Source organism: Nomascus leucogenys, chromosome 18 (genome assembly GCF_006542625.1).
Source record: "Nomascus leucogenys isolate Asia chromosome 18, Asia_NLE_v1, whole genome shotgun sequence".
Lineage (NCBI taxonomy): Eukaryota > Metazoa > Chordata > Mammalia > Primates > Hylobatidae > Nomascus > Nomascus leucogenys.
This window is the reverse complement of record NC_044398.1, coordinates 75,353,834-75,377,583: the sequence shown is the minus strand read 5'-3', so window position 1 is coordinate 75,377,583 and position 23,750 is coordinate 75,353,834. Positions and strand designations below refer to the sequence as shown.

The 23,750-nt window shown below is 40.8% G+C and overlaps 1 protein-coding gene across 1 annotated transcript in view; it reads left to right on the top strand.

Moving 5' to 3' along the window:
• The window catches only part of ADAMTS6 (ADAM metallopeptidase with thrombospondin type 1 motif 6), a 335,185-nt gene extending 320,316 nt beyond the window's left edge, over positions 1–14,869 (top strand). The window contains exon 25 of the mRNA XM_003265987.2: positions 11,668–14,869. Within this exon, the coding sequence (XP_003266035.1) occupies positions 11,668–11,777 (110 nt within the window). The 3' untranslated portion in view covers positions 11,778–14,869. The remainder of the gene's footprint in view (positions 1–11,667) is intronic.
• Positions 14,870–23,750: the final 8,881 nt, after the last annotated feature.

Here is a 23,750-nt window from a genome sequence, read left to right as displayed (position 1 = left end):
TTTTGTCCCTTTAGATTCTGGAAATCTAGCTTTCCCTCTCTTGAGAAGGGCTCAAAAATCCATAACAAACAAAAATATTTTTCGTGGAAAAAAATTATCTTTTAAATTATCTTTAAAAAAAAAAATCTCTCAGCTGGGTGCGGTGGCTCACATCTGTAATCTCAGCACTTTGGGAGGGTTGAGGTGGGAGGATCACTTGAGCCCAGGAGTTCAAGACCATGCTGGGCAACATAGACACTGTCTCTACAAAAAATAAAAATGTTAGCTAGGCATGGTGGCATGTGCCTGTAATCATAGCTCCTTGGGAGGCTGAGGCAGGAGGATCACTTGAACTCAGGAAGTTGAGGCTGCAGTGAGCCCTGATCATGCCACTGCACTTCAGCCAGGGCAACAGACTGAGACTCTGTCTCAGAGAACCCCCCCCAAAACAAAACAGAACAAACTCTGTCTTCTGTAAGACTCCAGCAAATAATTTCTTTTATCCATTGTAAGTTAGCAATAGATCACATGAGTTTGGGGTTCTCTTTTTCTTTCAGAATTGGAAGATACAAGGTTAAGGTAGGAGAGAGGATATAACTATCATATTAAATTATTCTATGTTGGGTATTATGTTAGGTCTTTTATATATATTATCTGTCTTATATATCTCACATACACAAATAGATCTCTCTCTGCAAGTGTGTGTGTGTGTGTGTGTGTGTGTGTGTAGTATCTTATATAATCCTGACAACAAGCTTCTAAGAGTTGGTATTATTAATGAGGAAAGTGAGGCACAGGGGAAGATAGTGATTTGCCCAATTTAAAGATTAGGAAGTAGTAGAGTCAGGATCTGAACCCACATTTGGTAGGGTCCAAGTACCTGTCCATTTCAACTATATTTGCATGCTATTCTTAATTTAGTCGTTAAAGTAGGGTATTCTGACATAAAAGCAAGAGTTTCTGATTTTGAAGTAAAACATTTCTGGCATGACTGTCAGCCTAATTCAATAGATTAAGCCTAAGTCATTGCTGAAAGAACTGCCTTTTGACATGCCTAAAACAATGTATCTGTGGGAGTTATGCTCACAGCTTCATTTCAGACAATTTTAATAATTTCTCCAAAATCTTCTCTCTAATGCATAATCATTATAGATAAACTTTGCAGTTTATGTATAATAAGTTTCAAAACTATTTTCAGAGTAGGCAGAATATCATTTGTACCTGTGCTAATTTCTGCCTTAAGGGAATTGTCTTAACATGGATACGTGTTAATCTGAGGTTTCTTGGGTTATTTGGAGAAACACCTCATGGTTATTTCATCTACCTGGCTAAATCGCTTTTTATTAATATTATTCTAAAGTAAGCAGTAAGAACAATATATTTAGACTTCTCAGTAAAGGAGGAAATTTTTAGGAAATTACTAATCCTGCAAAGTATGACTCATGTTAGAATCATTATTATCTAAAGCTGTCAACTCATTTAAAAGAAAGAAGATAACTCTCTTTACAAAATTAGATTTAAAGTACAAATGATATGTCTGTCATAACTTGTTTTGTGTTCTCTTTAATTTCCCAATAGCATATATGGAATGCATTTAAATATCTGAAACTATTTGTTCATTTAATCAGCAGCTAATTATTGAATGCTTTCTGTGGCCAGCCTCTGCTATTTATTATGGAAAATTCAAATATATTTATAAGTTCATAGTCTTTCAGGGCAAATACTTAAATGAAAATTTTTTTAATTCAAAAAAATTTAAGAAAGGAAGGCGAAATGTGTTGTGTGGAGCAGTTTACACAAGTGCTTGAATGAAGGACCAATGACTTAACATTTTCCATCAAGGCAGGCTTCGTAGACTAAGTAATCAGTAAGCCATCTATATAACACATAGTTGGAAAAACCCAGTGCGTACCTTGGGAAAAGTGAGTAAAACATTATAAGCTGAATTACAAGTTTTCATCCATAGAGATGTGGAATGGACAGATAACATAGATTTCAAAAGAGACAAGGAGGCCGGGCATGGTGGCTCACGCCTGCAATCTGAACATTTTGGGAGGCTGAGGGGAGAGGATTGCTTGAGCCCAGGAGTTTGATACCAGCCTGGGCAACATAGGGAGACCACTTCTCTACAGAAAATTTAAAAACTAGCTGGGTATGGTGGCACGCATCTGTAGTCCAGCTACTTGGGAGGCTTAGGTAGGAGGATCACTTGAGTTTGGGAGGTCGAGGTTGCAGTGAGCCATCATCACACCATTGCACTCCAGCCTGGGTGACAGAGTGAGACTCTGTCTCAAAATAAATAAATAAATAAAGAGAGAGAGAGAGAAGAGGTTCCAGTGTGAAAATAATGCAAAAGTGGTCTGTTACGGTTTGTAGGAGGCAGATCAAGGAAGAAAAGAGGCCGGGCGTGGTGGCTTATGCCCGTAATCCCAGCACTTTGGGAGGCTGAGGCAGGCGGATCACCTGAGATCAGGAGTTCAAGACCAGCCTGACCAACATGGAGAAACCCTGTCTCTACTAAAAATACAAAATTATCCAGGCATGGTGGCGCATGCTTGTAATCCCAGCTACTTGGAAGGCTGAGGCAGGAGAATCTCTTGATCCTGGGAGGCAGAAGTTGCGGTGAGCTGAGATCACGCCATTGCACTCCAGCCTGGGCAACAAGAGCAAAACTCTGTCTCAAAAAAAAAAAAAAAAAAAAAAATGGAGGAAAGAAATGCCTTTTAGCAAGGAAAAGTCAAGAAGAAAGTTGGAGGCCGGGCACGGTGTCTCACACCTGTAATCCCAGCACTTTGGGAGGCCGAGGCGGGCAGATCATGAGGTCAGGAGATCGAGACCATCCTGGCTAACATGGTGAAACCCCGTCTCTACTAAAAACAAAAAATTAGCTGGGCGTGGTGGCGGGCGCCTGTAGTCCCAGCTACTCGGGAGGCTGAGGCCGGAGAATGGCGTGAACCCAGGAGGCGGAGCTTGCAGTGAGCCGAGATTGCGCCACTGCACTCCAGCCTGGGCGACGAGCGAGACTGTCTCAAAAAAAAAAAAAAAGAAAGTTGGAGAAGGAGCAGTTTCTGGTTAATGCAGGAGAGTGGAAGAGGTGGAAGAGGATCCCCCTTCCTCCAGCACAGTCAAATTCCCATGACTCATAGTACGAGGCTACTGAAAAACCACTTCAGCACTACCCCAAGACAGGGCAGAATTTGGGGAGATGTATTGGGATCTAAAATAGTCTTTCAGTTGAATCTCTGTGAATGAAATGGGCCACAGATAGAATGTTGAGAATTGTTTTGACTATCAAGATTTAGGTAATCGTCTCCCTCCTATCAGTATTTCATTATGAAAAAAATTAGAAGTTTCAAACATACAGCAAAGCTGAAAGAATTTTACAATGAACATCCGCCATCTAGATTATATTACTTTTAATGGCAAAAACTGAAATTACTTTTGCACCAAACCATAGCATTATCATTTACTGAACATGCTTTTTCATATATGTGCATATATCCACCCGTCCATTCCTCAAGCTTATGATTTTTTAAATAACATCCTACATTCATCCAATCATTAATTTATTTACTTAGCAAACATACTTACCATGTGCTAGGCACCGAGACTGTGAACGCAATACAACAGGTTCCCTGTTCTCAAAGGTTTAGTAGGATTGGCAACATACAGATAATTGTGACAATATGAGCAGTACTGTTCCAGGCGTGAGAAGAAGTGACCATGAGTGCACAGAGGAGCAGGTAATCAGCAGAAGCATCACAGAGAAGGCAAGCTGAGCTGGACATGGAAGGTAGGAAACAGTTTACCCAGAAGACATTGAAATGCGGGGCATTCCTGACAGAGGACAAGTGTATGCAGTCACAGGGGCATGGAGGCAGTTCATCATCGCTGCGGTGGGTTGGCAGATGAGCAGGCAGTGCAGATGAGGCTACAGAGAGAGAGGCAGGGACTTGGTTTTGGCGACTCCACATGTAGTGGAAGGAAGCTAGGACTCTATCTTTGGGTTATAGGGAACAAGTGAAAAAAAAAAAACTGGGGCATGATATGCTCAGGATGACAGAAGGGTAAAGGAGTAGAGGGAGGGCAGCCTTGTGTGCGAGTAGAATAAGAAAGAATTGTTCTAAGAGTCCAGGCAAGAGAGGATGGAGGCGTGAACTAAGGCAGATATTGTAGGGATTAAAAGGAGAGTGATGAACTGGGGGAAAAAATAATAAAATGAAAGGAGAATAAAAAGAGCCTGATGAACAATTAGACATGGAGATGAGAGATATGGAGGCATTCAGGATGACTCCCACATTTCAGATTTAGGTAACTGTGTACTATCATTAATCATGAAGGAATTCAGGCATCTGTAGGGAAATTAAACACATTAGTCCCCTGAAGCTTTAATAAGATAATGGAATTTGAATAAGATTGAAACATAAAATAAATGGAGAGAGATTGAAGAAATGGAGGGCGGTCAAGCAACAAATGATAAGGGAATCAGAAGCAGGTTTTCAAAAAATTAAAATAGCAAGAGGGAAATGGGAGGAAGAAGAAGGGAGATACAATTTGCTGTGTTCAACATCTGCTTTAGTTTTTTGTTTCTGAAAGCCTTTGGCAAAGGGTTAAAACATTATAGGCATGATCTTGACAGACTGCCACTGATGAGGGTAACACTATGTTGCTGCTAACAGTGAATTAAAGACACCCTGGGTATCAGTACATTTGCAATACTACTCAGAGTAATTTTTTAAAGCACATATGTCAGTTGGGACTAACCTACTCAAGCTCACCTGAAATTCTATGCAAAATGCCATTTTATTCATCTTTCATGCAGTTTCAAGTTCCCTTGTAGTTTATATAGTGAGTCTTTTCAGCTTCTCAATAGCACAAGGAACTCTGTCACGGAGTATTTACTGCTGCCAGGTCGTGATTCATGGTGTGCCATGGGCTGGTAACCAATCCAGGAAAGGTGCGGTTAGTGTACAATGGTTTACCAGCCCAGGATGTCTAATGGTGGCTTTGGTGGCTCTCAGACTCCCTCATGTAAATAGCTCTGGGAAAGCTTAGGCAGCTCCAGAAATCTCAAACCAAGAATTTTGGTCAAACTAGCTACTGCATTTGGGTTTTAATGTGGAACCTGATGTATTAAAATCAGTAAAGGAATGACAAAGGTCATTTGAAGACTTTGGTTTCAAAGAGGTGAGGAAGGCCAGGTTTTTTCTTTACCACTTCAAAGAGTTCATAATTCACTTAGCATGCAGGTTCACATTCCTGGCTGTCTGGTCTGGAGGGAACCCTGGATTTGGGTTGAGATTATACCACCTCCAGGTTGAATGTGGGTGGCATCCAGGGAATAAGACTAAATAAAAAGAAACTTGAGAAAGCAAAGAGAGAAAGGAATGGTCTAGTCTATGGGAAATTGAAATCAGTGTAAAGTTCGATAGCTGATACCATCTTGCTTCAAGGATAAAAATAAGCTGGTGGACTGTTCTGTTACAATGAATAATGTTAGGTTCCCAAGCAAAAGTTGCCATTTCATCCTTTTCTAGGCTGAATATGTAAAATGTCAAGGGGTCAAGTACAACTTTATTAGGAGAAGTACGCTGAGTTCACATTCCCCACCCCAACTCCTGTGCCACGCATGCACAGCCTTTGCTACCTCACTTATCATCAGGTTCTGTATTTCCATGGGTAGTTTGTCAGAAGCACAGCTGTTTGTACTTTTTAAATCCAAAAGATAGACCTTTAGGTGCTTAAGTCATAACTCTTCACTTACTGTGTTCTTCTTCTGAACCACATAAGGAGTTTACAGGAACAGAGGGCATGCATTCTCCAAAGAGAGATGCTAATGGTCCAACCTGGTCATGAAGGTTATCTCCCAACTCCAGTGAGACAAGTAGGCAAGCTTTGTAACATTCAATGACATAAATGCAAAAGCCCTGCATTTGAGGACTTGGTCTTGTATTTCTTGGACCAAATCAAGCCTTCAGAGTCACAATTAATCTGAATCTAATTGCATTCTAAATTCATAAACCTCTATTCAGTATATTTTGAAAGCATGTCTTTTAGGTCAGAGTTTTGAAAGATTAACGTAAAGCACCTGGGGAAAAACTCATTGGCACATCAATGATAAGTAGATTCATGTGTTGCCTATGAAACAGGTTGTCTAATTTTATCATTCAACTCTACCAAAACCCAGATTACCAATGGGAACCACTCCAGCATGCCTGGCAAATTACTTCAGATTCTAATAATGGATCCAGTTCACATTGCAGGGCCTAGGGGCTGGCTTTCAGCCCTTGATGTCTTCCCAAGTCTCCCTGAGAAGAATTTGGGAATTCTCCATAAAGTCATTCCCACCAGAAGTCTCTAGTCCTGGGTAAAGTGTAACTTTTCTTTCAGGGGTGGAGTGGGGTGTAAAAAGAGGAGAGAATAATTAGGTTTACAAAATGTTAACTAGAAACCACATGATAAGGACCTCTTACCTTTCCAATATCCTCACAGGAAAAGGGTAGAAAGGGTGTCTTGTCATTCTTCTCCTAGGAGAGTACTTAGCTGGTACATGATGATAGTCGAAGAGAAAACAAGCCTCCTTCATCTTAAAATCCTTGACCCACTGGCTCAGATTCCACTACTTAGAAAGCAGTAAGTAGATAGATATAAGTGTGTTTGCATGAAGAAAATATGACAGTAAAGCTCAAACCTTCAAAACAAATTAACTACAGAGTGATTATAATACCAAAAAAACTCAAACTAAGTAATTCTTTTTAATGGATCTCTTAGTATTATCCATTTGCACATTATGCACTACTTGGGTATAGAGGAATTTTAAATTTTTAAACATTTTAAGTATCAGCTAGAAATCAGTGCCAACTGTAAATCATTCAGAAATTAAAACAGAACATTTGTTATTGTTTTAATTTCAATGGGATATGTGATTTAATTTATATACAACTTTTCCAGAATATTTTTATTGTTGTTGTTGGGTGGTTTTTTTTTGGTGTTTTTTGTTTTTTGTTTTGTTTTCTTTTTTTTTTTTTTTTTGAGACGGAGTCTTGCTCTGTCGCCCAGGCTAGAGTGCAGTGGCGCAATCTCGGCTCACTGCAAGCTCCGCCTCCCGGGTTCACGCCATTCTCCTGCCTCAGCCTCTCCGAGTAGCTGGGACTACAGGCGCCTGCCACCACGCCCAGCTAGTTTTTTTTTGTATTTTTAGTAGAGACGGGGTTTCACAGTGGTCTCGATCTCCTGACCTCGTGATCCGCCCGCCTTGGCCTCCCAAAGTGCTGGGATTACAAGCGTGAGCCACTGCGCCCAGCCTTTTTTTTTTTTTTTTTTTTTTTTTTTTTTAACAAAAGTAAGTTGTACTGCTCAAGGGTAGAAGAGAAAAGGCTTTCATAATTTCACTGGGCTTTAAGGATGAGGCAGATTAATGAAATAAGTTTTATAATTAAGGCCTCTCAACGATATCAGCATAATTTCAATGAGCACAGCAAATCAGTCCTCTCTAGCTAAGCTAAAAGTGGTAGATGGGTTGAATGCCCCAATATAATTTAAAACTGGTACTAATATTTTGAAGATTACATTCAGTTTTCTGTAATAATGGGGCTTTAAAAATTCTTGGTGTGTCTAAAGTCACCTTTTCACTTGTCTACTTTTACAAAATTTGAGGAGGGATATCTAGTGACAAAAAGTATAAAGGGATAATTCAGGCTATTCTAAATAATTCAGATGCTATTCTGGAAACCTCCTTTTAAAAAACATAGATCCCCTTCTCTAATGTGGAACAGCAAACTCTTAAAGAAACGAAACCTGGCTATGATGCTCCAAGTTGATTTATCAGTGGTGTCAGCCAAGAATACAGAGTCAGAGACAGGTAGAAACTTCTTGCATTTAGATGCTAAGAATATTGCTGAAATAGAGTGGCTCTGGAGTCAGATAAACCTGTTCTTAGACCAACTAGCTGTGTGACCCAGCATGAGTTTCATAATCTTTTTGAGCTTATGTTTTGCTGTCTATATAAAGCTGACATTTTATATATGGTCATGCACTGTATAATGATGTTTTGGTCAACAACAGACTACATATACAAAGGTGGTCCCATAAGATTATAATATTTTTACTGGATCTTTTCTATGTTGAGATATATTTAGATACACAAATACTTACCATTGTGTTCCAACTGCCTACAATATTCAGTACAGTAATATGCTGTGCAGGTTTGTAGCCCAGGAGCAATAGGCTATACCATGTAGCCTAGGTGTACAATAGGCTATACCATCTAGGTTTGTGAAAGTACACTCTATGATGTTTGCACATTGACAAAATCACCTAACAGTGCATTTCTCAGAGAATATCCCCATCATTGAGCAACACGACTGAACTTAAAAGGATTAACATATATATATATATAAAATATATGTTTATGTTGTGCCTTACACAAATGATATGCTTGATAAATTATAATTTTTAATGCTGTCACTGCTAAATTAAGCTCTTGTGGAGTTAAAAGGGAATAAATGATGAGTCGTGGTTGGTGAATAGATTTTCATCAAATCTAAAGATGTAATGAACTGATTCTTCTAGTCAGGCCAGTTCCTAGAAAGCAAAACCAAGAAGTAGGTACTGGATCTTCCATACAGCCTAGGAATCTCCATATTAATGTTTGAGTCCTGAAGTCTCCAGATCTCCCACAGGTCTTTCCCCACTCCTGCCCTCATCATAATTTTCTTGCTTTCTGTTTAATAGTTTTCTGATATTTTGCTTAAATGCGTAAATGTGTAACCCTTCCTGAGACTATATTTATTTTGACAGGTATCCCAGAGAAATAATACATGATGGTTGTTCTCAGAGGCAGATGTTTTGCTGTTAATAATGAGAACTAATGAACAATGCTTACTCTGAGCCAGGTGCCATGGCACATGCATTATCTGCATTACCTTATGCAAACCTCACAACATCCTATGAGCAGACCTTATCATAGTCTTTATTTTGGAGATGAAGAATCTGAGATTTAGAGAGGTGAAGTAACTTGGCAGAGGACAATCAACTCCTAGAAGAGGCAGAGCCAGAATTCACTCCCAGGCCCACCTGAATCCAGATCTCCTGCCCCTAACTACTGGGTTGTGTTGCCGCTGCAGGCAACTCAGGGGACACTCATAATCCCAGCATCCCTAAGCTCAATCCTGTTCCCAGGACCTACTGGCTTCCTGCTTTCAATCAAGTGGGAACTAACTTAACAAGCATATTGGGAAGTTCAGAAAGGAACATCCTGATAGCTGGCTTCCAGCCTGCCCACAGGCTAGATACTGCCTCTGAACAAAAGGCTGCGTTCTGGGCCACTGCATGTAGAGAAGAGTCTTATTGCTAGCACTCATCTAAGGAACAGAATCCCTGACTATTCATATTTGGGTTTTTTGTTTGTTTGTTTGTTTTTTGAGACGGAGTCTAGCTCTGTCGCCCAGGCTGGAGTGAAGTGGTACAATCTCAGCTCACTGCAACCTCTGCCTCCCAGGTTCAAGTGATTCTTGTGCCTCAGCCTCCTGAGTAGCTGGGACTACAGGTGCGTGCCACCACACCTGGCTAATTTTTGTATTTTTAGTAGAAATGGTGTTTTACCATGTTGGCCAGGCTGGTATCGAACTCCTGACCTCAGGTGATCCACCCACCTCAGCCTCCCAAAGTGCTGGGATAACAAACGTGAGCCACCGTGCCCGGCCAACTATTTATAATAGCCTTAATGGGTGGGTGGGTAGACAGGTGAAGGGAGAAGCAATTTATGAATATTCTATTTCATTCATTATGTATTATAATTTAAATTGGTGAATTTACTTACAATTTGCTCAACTCAGAGTTTTCTCGGTCCAGCTACTCTTCCAAAAATGGAGTAGTAAATCTAATGAAGTTGTTCCCCAGGAAATACTCCACTTTGTTTTGTCTTCAAACTGACTCGTGTCTTTAGGGCAGTATTTTCTCAGTAGTAGTTCAAATATTGCATCCTCATTGAGATATTTGGAGTGTAACTCCTTACTTCCTTTCTGTCAGGCAATAAAGACACTAATAACTAACAATTGTAATAATAATAGCAATTCAGTATCCTACACTTATCCCATACTTCCTGTGTTCCAGGCACTGCTCTAGTTGACGTTCATAAGGATACACGTGTAGTCTTACATTATCTGCACGTGAGTGTGGGTTCTCTAATCATTTCTATTTTACAGATGAGAAAACTTAAGCACAAAGAGGTTAAGTGATTTGTCCCTTCTACCTTCTTCCAGCTAAAACTTAAATTTACTGAGAATCCTAGTGTGAAAAGTTTTAATTCAGATTTCTAGCTATTAATCTCTTTGTAAGTCAAATGTTGAGTAAGGGAGCTGGGTGGTGGCAGAGATGTTTTCAGTGGATTTCGGAGTTCCAGTTTCAAATTTTAAGACTTTCACCAAAGGAGCCTTTAAAAATTGAGATCAATAAGATTGTTATCTTAATCTTCAATGATAGGAACTGGGAACTTCCCCATTTCTTTGTACTTAATTTTCCATGTTTATCATATGGCTCATATGATAAACTACCATGTATCTGATCTCTTAGAACTTCGGTGGGTTTTTGAAGCCAGGAAAAAACAAGCAAACAACAAAAACTGTCTGTAACACTGAACATTACCCACTGCCCAGCCTGCATTCCTAATTACCTTCAATAATTTACCCAGGATGCTTCAGTATAACTACCTGGAAAAATGAGGGTGGAACTTTGGTTCTAGCAGGCATGTGAAAATTTCATTACTAAGTTTACAGAGTATCCTAAAATCTCCAAATAAAAGTGACCAGAATACTGGAAAAGAATATTATTGCTAGCAGTGGGGTTGTATGGAGCCAGGGGGAGTTCTGAGAATCAAAGGCCCATGTCCCTTTCTCTACACTGGACCCTCATCCCACCTTCTGCAACCAGCCTCAAGGGGAGATGGAGAAAGAATCATTTATTCACCTTCTGGCTGCCAGAACTGCAGACTGCAACTGTGGCAGTTCTAGCACTGAGGAGAAAATACACATAGGAAAAAAGAAGACCATGTCTCACTTCCAAATTAAAAAAAGACATTTCTACATGTTTCCATAACCCACAGACTGCTGCCATTTGAGGCCAACCCCTCAAAGCTTTCTTCTTTGTCTAGTGTAGTTGCTGAATCTAGGCCACTCTCAGAAATCCTTTTCATTCACCCAGGCCCATCCCCGCGCCTCACAGATGCAGAGATTCTCTGGAGACATGTGTACTTTGGTATCAAACAATGCAACTCATGTTTGATTTTGGATAACCTTGCACTGTTGAATAAAATAACCCTTGAGAAAGAAGCAATAAAAGCGCTGTTAAGAAAAATGACTCATGTTTCCAAGCTGTCTAAAGTGATCACTTATCCTAGCAAATGGTAATTCTTTCAAGACACAGTGGGCATACACCATACTTACAAAAATCTGGAAGGAAAGCCTTGCAAACATTTTTTAAAAATTGTGTTAAATTATATCAAAAGAATGTTTCTAGTAGACTGTACCAGGCAGGGTATGCTTAAAAACAAAAACAAAAACCACATGGAGGTCGAAGCCAAGGTGGATTGGCCCAAAGGGGGTCCTTGCTGAACATGTAGGCACATCGACTTGTTTATGTACTTGTTTATGTGCCTCTAATTGTTTTCCATTTTCTGCCCCCATTCGTTAGAGTGCAAAGATGTGAATAAAGTGGCTTATTGCCCACTGGTGCTGAAGTTCAAGTTCTGCAGTCGAGCATACTTCAGACAGATGTGTTGTAAGACCTGCCAAGGACACTGACCCACAGAAAGCCAGAGAGAGTGCCTTGTCATTTCATCATGGAAATGCATCCATCAAAGAGAGCCACCCAGAGGAAGAGAATTGATGTCCTTGCAAATGCATTACCCTGTGGAAAACGTAACCACTGGTCAGCCCTAGCTGACAAAATTTCAATATTATTTTAACTTCTGTGAAGTGGGATTTATTGATCCAAAGTGCTGGACACGGTATTAGGAGGGAATGCCAGATTGGAGAGATCCAAACAACACAGGGAGACTTGCTTACTGTGGAGCGTTTGTGTTCTTTCGAGTAAATCCAATAGCCTGTTTACCTCCTTGGACCATTAAGATAATTTTTATTATGGACTTAGCAATGACACTGAATCCATTTGTATTTAAAACTGTTTAAAATGTAGCTGTTATGACTTGGTCAACTTTGGAAGTGAAGAAGGTTCAGAATTCTTAAGTCATAGCTTAAAAATATTTACTGTACTTTATCTCACTACAACAGCACCACAATTTAAATTATAAAACGGGCTTTGAACTATAATTTAAGGAGCAATTATAAATCAAAAGTAATGAAAGTTTGTATTATTTCTCTTCATTCCACTTAATTTCCTTAGGAATAATCCCCCCGGTTCTGAACACTGCTGTGAGCCATGTAGAAAACGATATTAAACTGAACAATAATGAGGGCCGTAGTTTAAAGCAGTGCATCAGTTACTGCAGCTGTGCGAGTCTATAAACTCAGTGCTGAAAGACTGTGGCCAACTTGCCATTGTGCAAGTAAAGCTGAGATTTCCATTAAAACTTTAAGAGAAAAACATTTCAATTTCATGCAGAAACCAGACCTGGGGTATGGTAGAGACCAAAGGACCAGGCTCTTTGCTGCCACCACACAGGATGCCTTAGTTCTTATTTGAGTCCCCCCAACTCACTTGTGTTTACATCCTCTCCAGCCACAGCACGGCTTCTGCCCTTTGGATTGCTGCACGTGTGTTGAGCTTACTGAGATGATACCATGCAAAAGATAGACTGGCTCGGTAACCAGGCAGACCCTTTTGCAGTTTGTTGACAATTACGATGAGTTCCAGATGTCCCTTCTTTGATATGGTAGAAGGGCATTTATTTATATGAGAGCAAATGTGTGTGTGTGTGCGGGCGCTTTTAAGTGTGTGGATAGATGAGTGTGCTTGCACATAATGTGCTATTTCTGTGAGTTTTAAAGTAGGCAAGGGATAATAACCAAAGAAGAAAATTTCATGAAGACTAGACATCATAAAGCATAATTTTAATAGTCACTCAACCAAGTATTTTTTATTTTTTATGGATACTCTGAATGGCAATTAAATGTGAAGCCCAGTTTCTTGGGCAAGTCAAATTCTGGAATCATATCCACCTAAATTAAAATGACTAGCTCGTATTTTCCCTATCTTCAAGTTTCACATCTTGCTTATCAAAAGACTCGACAGCAAGACTTAGAATGAAAAAGGGTACTTGTTTATATTAATATTTTTTACTTGAACACGTGTAGCTTGCAGCAGGTTCTTGATGAATGTGCTTTGTGTCCAAAATGCCTCCCCATTGTACACAGGTGTACACCATGCATGCACCAACACCTAAAACTCAAAACTAAATGGCTATTTTGTAAGGTTAATACTTTCAGTTAAACAGCATATTTGACTTGATTCCATCATGGTGCTCTTAAATTACATGTCAGTGCATCACATATATCATGATCTAATGCAGATGACTAGGCTTTTTCCAAAAGGAAGACGGACCCTCAGACACCAAAAGCCAATCTAAACTCCCAGGTTTGCTGTGGACAATCAGCATGGAATGTTTTCTGCACTTTCAGTCATGACCATCTGTGTCTTGTTACCTGCTTTCTCTCTCAACACCACAGTTCTCAACCCTGAGCCTTCCAGAGAGAGCTATTGATGATACAAGAGGAATCACCAGGGCCCGGATCTAAGATGCCCTTAGAAGACCAGCCCAAGTGCCATCTTAGCCATTCAGTGAAGGGCAAACAGCCCATGGGCAGCATGGCCCAAGCACTGAATTCCCTTGGGCCTTTTCAAAGAACAGTTAACTTGGTGCTAATGTGCCCTGGTGAAATAAATAAAAGATGGGTGGTTTCTGTGGCATTTTAGGCATAGGTGTGCAATCCAGATCTGATTTTCTCCAACATAAATATCAGCTCATGTTCTTATTTGAAAAAGATTTATTACCGACTAAAAGCTATTTTTTACCTCACCTGGAAACTACCATTGTGAGGGCCATCCCCCAGGCACTGCACAGCACCTTAGCTGATGCTGGAAGAGGGCAGGCAGTGTCACTTCCGGGATGTGCCCCAGCACTGAGAACAAAATGCAGGCACCCCCCACCCCGGGGCAGCATCAGAATGCCTTTCTAGAGGGAGCCACACACAGAATGTAACAGGATGAAACAGTTTCAAGTAAACCTTGAATTTAAACCTGAGTAGGTTAAAACAATTCTTTCATAGCACATCACAATACTGCTGCTACTCTGTAGCCACCCCCATGGCTACATGATGCCCTATTCCTAAATAATAACAACAGGATTGTCAGTGGAGGCTGGGCCACCATGGCAGACCTTCCAAAAGTAGTGAGCTACATAGACTACTTAGGGAACCCGGGGGAAACTGGTACCCTACACCTGGGAGCAGTATCTGCCACTGGGATAAAGGCCTACTAAAAAAGGAAAGGTAAATGTACCCTAATGATTAAACCCCGTGAGATACATATGATTTCCAAATAGTCCATTTCATTAGGAACTTTTTTGTTTGAATGAATGTCACATAGGTATCCTCAGTAACACAGAACGAAATTACCTTCGTATTATCGTGATTAGTTGTTGCTTATTATTTTTTACTCAGTAATAATGTGGTACACTGTTAATTTTTTTGCTTTTGTAAATTATATTCTAATTTATTGCCATGTTTCCTAACACTTGTCCTACATTCATTCCCCTGCTTGTAATGAAAATGAAAAAAATCATTGTAACACTTGATGGAGTGAAATTCCACGCCAGGCACAGAATTTTTTTGACATAGATAATTTAGTAAAATAAAAATTCAGCTTATAATAATGATACAGATTGAAATTGTCTATTCCCTGAAAAACCTGTGTTAAACTTGTAGTACCGGGAATGAATTCCCTTGGGATACCACACCTACATTATCCAAATTATCCAAGTAGTATCTCGGTTGGGATGATTTGCTGTATCCTTATTACCCTCCTCAGAGATTGCATCTATTTCTGTGTGTTTTAGTCCTATCTAAATGCAAGAGTGTCAGGTATTACTGGTGGGGCTACATCCCCAGCCATCATCAGCCACTCTTGTAAGGCCCCAAAAGAAGTCCAGACTGGCCACTGCCATACCCCCTCAACTGCTAGTGCACAACTCTTTTGCTCTCCTTTCCTTTTTTTTTTTTTTTTTGAGACGGAGTCTGGCTCTGTCGCCCAGGCTGGAATGCAGTGGTGCGATCTTGGCTCACTGCAAGCTCTGCCTCCCGGGTTCATGCCATTCTGCTGCTTCAGCCTCCCGAGTAGCTGGGACTACAGGCGCCCGTCACCACACCCGGCCAATTTTTTGTGTTTTTAGTAGAGATGGGGTTTCACCATGTTAGCCAGGATGGTCTCAATCTCCTGACCTCATGATCCGCCTGCCTCGGCCTCCCAAAGTGCTGGGATTACAGGCATGAGCCACCGCGCCCCGCCCTGCTCTCCTTTTCTTGCCTTCCATGTAAATTATTTAGTATATTAGAGGATGCAAGATAGTTCATTGTGCCAAGGTCACTAAACCAAATGAATTCATACTTGAGGGATTTTTCTAGTCAGGGCAAAGAAACATGATGAGCTCACTTTCTACCTTTAGCGTTTCCTTTTGGGCTGAAGATGAACTAATGGCTCAGTCTTTGCTGAGTTGAGGAATACAATGATATGCAAAGGAATTCAGAAAAAAATTTGAATATGAAGCTGACCGTCTTGCATGCTTAGCTATTTGAGTACTTTATTTTCTTTTTCTTTTACTTTCTTTCTTTTTTTTTTTTTTTTTTTTTAGATGGAGTCTCACTCTGTCACCAGGCTGGAGTACAGTGGCGTGATCTTGGCTCACTGCAACCTCTGCCTCCTGAGTTCAAGCGATTCTCCTGCCTCAGCCTGCTGAGTAGCTGGGACTACAGGCGCACGCCACCACGCCCAGCTAGTTTTTGTATTTTTAGTAGAGATGGGGTTTCACCATGTTGGCCAGGATGGTCTCGATCTCTTGACCTCATGATTCGCCCACCTCGGCCTCCCAATGTGCTGGGATTACAGGCATGAGCCACCACTCCCAGCCAGCTATTGGAGTACTTTCATAATGACAACTGCATCAGTTACATAAGAGTGGAATTGGCTGGGTGCAGTAGCTTATGCCTGTAATCTCAGCACTGTAGGAAGCCAAGGCAGGTGGATCACCTGAGGCCAGGAGTTGGAGACCAGCCTAGACAACACTGTGAGACGTCATCTCTACCAAAAAAGAAAAAAAAAGATGTGAAATGTCCAGGCTTGATGGTGCTTTATTCTACCCACTCTGATGTCTCATACACACCATACCCAGTTGTTTCTTCATTAGAAGAAATCAGGTTGCATCACGTGAGACAATTAGATAGTCTTGGAAGAGTATTTCTCCAAGCTCCCTAGCAGCCAAAAGCTGCTGAATTATGAATACTCAGTTCATGAGAAGACCGTGGATACCAACCATTTTAACCTCCCACTGCAGTTGCAAAGGATAGTTCTGCTGGGGTTAGGGAGGGAAGAATACCAAGAAACAAGATTTACTTTAGCTTAGATTCTTAAGTATTGAGTCTAGTATCTTTTCAGCTACAGTTGTTTTCAAGTTTCCAATTAAATGCCTTTTTTCCCTTTGACGTATCAAAAGGACACTATCCTGCTTAGGGTACTGACTCCAAGGACAGTCTGCCTTCCATGGAGACTAGGCCACTCCTCAGGGAGCATGGGGATCATCCTTAAGCCTTTATCCTCCAAAACGCCAGATGTTTTTCCAAGCAAATTCGGGAAAAAGTTAGGTGTTGGGAACAAAAACGTGAATTTGCATGGCTAGTATAAGACTTACTACTTTTTAAAGAAGGAAAAAGAAATCTTGTTCAGGTAGAAAAAGAAGTCACAGCCCAAGAGAACTGAAAAATTCTAATTAAGTGGTCACAGGAAAGTCGCTGCATTAAAAGTGTCAGATAAGTGGCCAGGCACGGTGGCTCACGCCTGTAATGCCAGCACTTTGGGAGGCCAAGGCGGGCGGATCACGAGGTCAGGAGATTGAGACCATCCGGGCTAACATGGTGAAACCCTGTCTCTACTAAAAACACACACACACACACACAAAATTAGCCGGGCGTGGTGGCGGGCGCTTGTAGTCCCAGCTACTCGGGAGGCTGAGGCAGGAGAATGGTGTGAACCTGGGAGGCGGAGCTTGCAGTGAGCCGAGATCACGCCACTGCACTCCAGCCTGGGCGAAAGAGCAAGACTCCGTCTCAAAAAAAAAAAAAAAAGTGACAGATAAGCTTTGTTTGGAATTCTCTCTCATTCATATCAGAATGTGTGGAATAAACTAACATACGTTTTTAAAAAGAACAGCTGTTCACAATGGTTTTTTGCCTAAGTTCAAAACCTCAAGCTTCAATTTACAAAGAAAATGGTCTTTTCTCCCATCTTTTTCTCAGAGGGCTATTTCTAGCATTCATTGTCCCTCATTCCATCCACAGATGATATCTGAGGCCTGAAATGGAACTGTGGTTTGAAAGCTGGCTTCACTTTGTGGGGAAACCAAGGTTATGCCCGTGTTGTCTTTTGATCAATGGCTCCCCTTAGCCCACTGAAAGCCTTCAGCTGCATAGGTAATGAAGTGAATTTCCACAGCTATGTCCTGTCTTCACCAGAAAGACACTGTGTGGTTTGCATAAGGGCCCAATAATACACGATGTCCCTGACTCCAGGGATTCGGGAGCCTGAATATTCCCATTTACCTCAGGGCACAAGATGTTATGCCTAACCAATCAGATTTCATTGCCCAGCCCTTAAGGCTTGTGAAATCAAGAGGTTTCTTCTTGGGTTGGTTGCAGAAAGTTCTCATGTAAGAGGTGACAAGTTATCCCACCAACTTTAGGCCTCTCAGAAGTCAGAGTGCCTTCCTCAGGTCGATGGTTCAACACTAGGTGGCTTCTACTAGCTCAAGGCTGATAGGATTCTGGGAGAAGCGTAGTCTGTGCCCCCCAGCAAGGGGAGTTGTGGATAGCAAGTTGCCTTATGGGCCTACAGAACTATGCTCACTTTGAAATTCCTGCTGGCAGAGCAGTAATTGTGAGATGAGGCCCCTGAAATTCCAAGCAAAGGTGGCAGCAGGAAGTCCCAGTCCAGGGCCACTCCAGGCCAGGTGTGAGCCTCTGTGTCTGGAGAGTGGCATCAATCATGGTCATTCATTCATACAGCTAATATTTGCTGAGCATCTGCTGCACCCAGGTCCTGTGCTAAGCACTTAACATACGCTGTCTCATTGAGTGTTTTACAACAAAACTAGGAGGACAGTACTATCAGTCCCCATTAACAAGTGCCAAAACTGAGGCACAGAGAGGTTAAGTTGCCAGGGGTCACACGACCAATGCGAGAAATATCACCTCTTCAGCACATAGAGGGGCAGCTGCTGGATCTGCATCTGGGGCAAGGAAGTTGGGAAGGGTGCTTGTTGGCTAGAGAGATACCCACTCACCAAACCACAGGAAATAACGTCCTCTTTCCTGAGGAACAATGGTCCTGAGGCCTTAGGAGGGGCCTCAGGAGTCAGGGAACAGGGAGCTTTGGGCTCCCGTCTTGGTAGCTGGTGGTATTGACTATGGGAATCTCAGTGTGTGATAACAGAATTACAAGTGGGGACCTAAAGTGGTTTCTAAGAGTTAATGGCAAGAGGAGGAAAAGGAAGGTCAGAAACATTCTAGGATGGAAGATGTCTCAATGACAGTTAGCAACCAAACACAGCACAGGGAGCTCTCATCTCCCCTGAAATACCTTGTCGTAAATCATGGAGCCTATCCCTGCCTGATAGTCTACTGTACCATTTCCAGACTTGCCAGACAGATGGCCTAGCTGACCTATTTCAACATAACTGGAACAGAATGATTTCCATGTTGACTCTAGGATACATTATAAGGAAGAAAGGTGGGTTTCTTTCTGTTTCAATCACAGCAAGACCATCAGGGCTTGAAAAGTTGGGCCATCGGGTTGCCGCCAGCAAGCACATTCTTTGACCTTCTGTGGTGGGTCCACAGAGTGGAACCAGGTGTTCTTTCAGCCCATGCCAGAATGTATTGGCCGCCCAACTGGCCACCTGCCTCCACCCCACCAACGGGGCTTTGGCTGGCCCTCTACCAAACAGCTGTTTGGGGAGACACAGGTGGCCACCCACGCTTGTGCCCAGGCCAGCAGCTGCATTGGCCTGATTCATCCTGGCAAGATGGACCCTCCTGTGCCCCAACTTCTCCCTGAGCCAGGTCACTCAGGGACTAGGGAGAAGGAAAGCCAAAGGGTAGATACACTGTGTATTAAATGCACTCATAAACCTGTTTCGTGGCCCAAAGGCAATAAACAAGAGAATACTTCTTTCAATCTCATCAATTTTGGTATTTTATTTTTACTCATTCAAATTAATGTTATGTAAATGAATAGAACTTTAGTTCCTGTTTCTTGTTTGTATTACTGTTAGAATAAAAATCTTTTCCTGTTGCTATGTATCTATAATAAATATGAAGGTAAAAAAGGATTACATCCCAACTTCAGCAAAATGCTATCTGGGAGACCATGCTAGGTGCCCAGATAATAACGACCACAGGAGCATGACTGGATGTACTGAAAAGGCACCCACAGAAGTGGCTAAAATATAATATGAGCTGAATGAAAGAGGGTAGCAACATCCATGTTATCACAGCCAGGCTAATTGCAATAAGAAATAATTCTATTCATGAAGTTTAGAATAGGAAAAAAGCAAAATTGAGAAATCAAGTATTTTATTTTGAGATTTAAAAGAGACTCTATGTTGAAACTATGAAATAAGATAATAAGCTGCGGGCACATCTAGCTTGAGGAGTATCTCAGTGTAGGTAGGGCCAGGACCCCACCTGATGTGCTTAGGGTCCAGGTCCCCACCAATGTGGAAAGCTCCTGCTAGAGGGAAGTAGTAGGGGGACCCACTGTTTCATTTTATCTCACATTTAAATTCAATTACAGAAATAATTGTACAGACTATCCTGTACTGGCCTCTAAAATCAACACATTAGAACCTCACTTTCCAAATGAATGTTGTCTCCTTCCATGTAGCAACTGGAGATCACTCTGTACTCACTGTAAGAGTAAAATCATCATTCAAGAAAGTTTTAAAATTGCTTTTTAGACTGTCTCCCAGGGTAGGATAAATTTGATTTTCACAAAAGCCCTAACTCTTTCAAAATAAAATCCGGTAAGTAATTTGCATATAATCATTTTGGCCCCAAATGTATCTTACAAACTGACCCAAGGTAATACCATGAAAGGTATTCCAAATATGCTCTGAGTAAGTGATCTTTAAAGGATTTTGTTCATTTGGATAAAAAAAAAAGCTGGTGTCTTTGCCTAAAAATTATTAGGATGTCTTCATTATTCTACTTAAAATTCATATAATACAACATTTCATTAAATATACTGTTATTTCCAATTCTAAAATTAGCTGGAACCTGAACCACCTAAATGGCATATCTGTCTGTCAGGGTAGAGAAAGATCTCTGACATCTTTGAGGACTGAGTAACCCTTAAAGCCAGGAAAACAAACCACTTCTCCAGAAACTGGAAATGGGCAAACAGCTGTCCTTACGGGATTCTCTTTCTTAGAGTCCCTGGAGTACAAAGTCTCCTTCCCAAGGGACTAATTAAGGGAAGTCTGTCAGCAACTTTAATGAAGCCACTGTGGAGCATGCAAGCCCCAGAGTCTGCTCCTGACTGCAGAGTCGGGGAGATAGGACCATACAGATGTGCCCTTTTCACACTACTGTGTTTGCTCAAGTTCTGTAGCTTGAATCATTTCCCATTTACTTACACGAGAATTCCAAAATGAGCCTGACTTTTGACTGATCCTTAATGGACTGTGTGCACCAACTGACATTCCAGCATTGAGTGTCTTCCCCCTCAGCCTGCTTTCCTTCCAGAGTTTTCAAAGAAGTTGTTAATGCTATGTAAACAAATACTTAAACCTATGGGGAGAATACTATTATTTTAAGGAATTCCAAGAGTGAATCTTTTGGAGAGGATAATTACTCCTTTATTTAACTTTGAAGTTTGAGTTCCCATCATGAGTTTTTTTTAAAATTATATATATATATATATATATATATATATATATATATATATATATATATATCAAGACACAAACATTTTTTCCTAACATTTCTGTGGAAACTTGCCTTAAAGTCCACAATCTTTACATCTTTTTCTCCCTGAAAGAACCTTTTTAATACATAGCCCCTCTAAACAGCTTTTAAAGGCTCCATGGGTGGCCAGGAATTCCTAGGCCAAAATTTAGCAACGATGGCTATGACTATGGACACTGTTGGAGTTGATTGTCCCTAAATCAAGATGAAAACTTAACCTTAAAAGTAATGTTTAAATTTCTCCCCCTCAGAGAAAATATTTGCAAACTATGCATCTGACAAAGGTCTAATATCCAGAATCCAGAAGGAACTTAAATAATTCAACAAGCATAAAGCAAATAGCCCCATTAGAAAGCAGGCAAAGAACATGAACAGATACTTTTCAAAATAAGGCAGACAAATGGCCAACGAGCATATGAAAACAAGATCAACATCACTGATTATTAGAGAAATGCACATCAGAACCACAATGAGATACCATCTCATAGCAGTCAGAATGGCTATTGTTAAAAAAATAAAAATAGCAGGTGTTTGTGAGGCTGCAGAGAAAAGGGAACATTATACACTGCTGGTGGGAATGTAAATTAGTTCAGCCACTGTGGAAAGAAATTTGGAGATTTGTCAAGGAACTAAAAATAAAACTACCATTCAACCCAGCAATCCCATTACTGGGTATGTACCCAAAGGAATATAAATCATTCTGCCAAAAGACATATGCACCCATATGTTCATTGCAGTACTATTCACAATAGCAAAGACTTGGAATCAACCCAGGTGCCCATCAATGGTGGACTGGATAAAGAAAATGTGGTATTAATACATAATAACTGGGGAGGTGAAAAATCTCTAGAATGAGGACTACAAAACACTGCCCAAAGAAATCAGAGATGACACAAACAGAAAAACATTTCATGCTCATGTATACAAAGAATATCATTAAAATGGCCATGCTGCCCAAAGCAATGTATAGATTCAATGCTGTTCCTATCAAACTACCCATGATATTCTTCACAGAACTAGAAAAAAACTATTTTAAAATGTGTATGTTTAAAATAGTTAAAAAAAAAAAAAACTATTTTAAAATTCAAAAAAGAGCCCAATAGCCAAGGCAATCCTAAGCAAAAAGAACAAAACTGGAGGCATCACACTACCCAACTTCAAACTATACTACAAGGCTACATTAACCAAACAGCTTGGTACTGGTACAAAAACAGACACATAGACCAATGGAACAGAATAAAGAGCTCAAAATAAGGCCACACACCTACACCCATCTGATCTTCAACAAAGCTAACAAAAACAAACAATGGGGAAAGGATTCCCTATTCAATAAATGGTGCTGGGAGAACTGGCTAGCCACATGCAGAAGATTGAAACTGGACCCCTTCCTTACACCATACACAAAAGTCAACTCAAGATGGATGAAAGACTTACATGTAAAACCCACAACTATAAAAACCCTAGAAGACAATCTAGGCAATACCATTCTGAACCTAGCAATGGGCAGATGCCAAAAGCAATTGCAACTAAAGCAAAAATTGACAAACGCGATCTAATTAAGCTAAAGAGCTTCTGCACAGCAAAAGAAACTATCAACAGAGTAAATAAACAACCTATAGAATGGGAGAAAATATTTGCAAAATTTGCATCTGACAAAGGTCTAATATCCAGCATCTATAAGGAACTTAAACAAATTTACAAGAAAAAAACAAATAACCCAATTAAAAAGTAGACAAAGGACATGATAAGACACTTTTCAAAAGAAGACATACATGCAGCCAACAAGCATATGAAAAAAAGCTCAATATCCCTGATTATTAGAGAAATGCAAATCCAAACCACAGTGAGATACCATCTCACACCAGTTAGAACAGCTATTATTAAAAAATCAAAACATAACAGATGCTGGCAAGTTTATGAAGAAAAAGGAATGCTTATACACTGTTGGTGACAGTGTAACTTAGTTCAATCATTGTGGAAAGCAGTGTGGTGATTCCTCAAGGACCTAAAAACAGAAATACCATTTGATCCAGCACTCCCATTACTGGGTATACACCCAAAGGAATATCAATTGTTCTCCCACAAAGACACATGCACGCATATGTTCATTGCAGGACTGCTCACAATAGCAAAGACATGGAATCAAACTAAATGCCCAACAATGACAGACTGGATAAAGGAAATGTGGTACATATAGGCCGGGTGTGGTGGCTCACACCTGTAATCCCAGCACTTTGGGAGGCCGAGGTGGGCGGATCACCTGAGGTCAGGAGTTCAAGACCAGCCTGACCAACATGGAGAAACCTCGTCTCTACTAAAAATACAAAATTAGCCAGCCGTGGTGGCGCATGCCTGTAATCCCAGCTACTTGGGAGGCTGAGGCAGGAGAATCCTTGAACCCAGGAGGTGGAGGTTGTGGTTAGCCAAGATCGCGCTATTGCTCTCCAGCCTGGGTAACAAGAGCAAAACTCCATCTCAAAAAAAAAAAAAGGAAAAAGAAAATGTGGCACATATACACCATGGAGT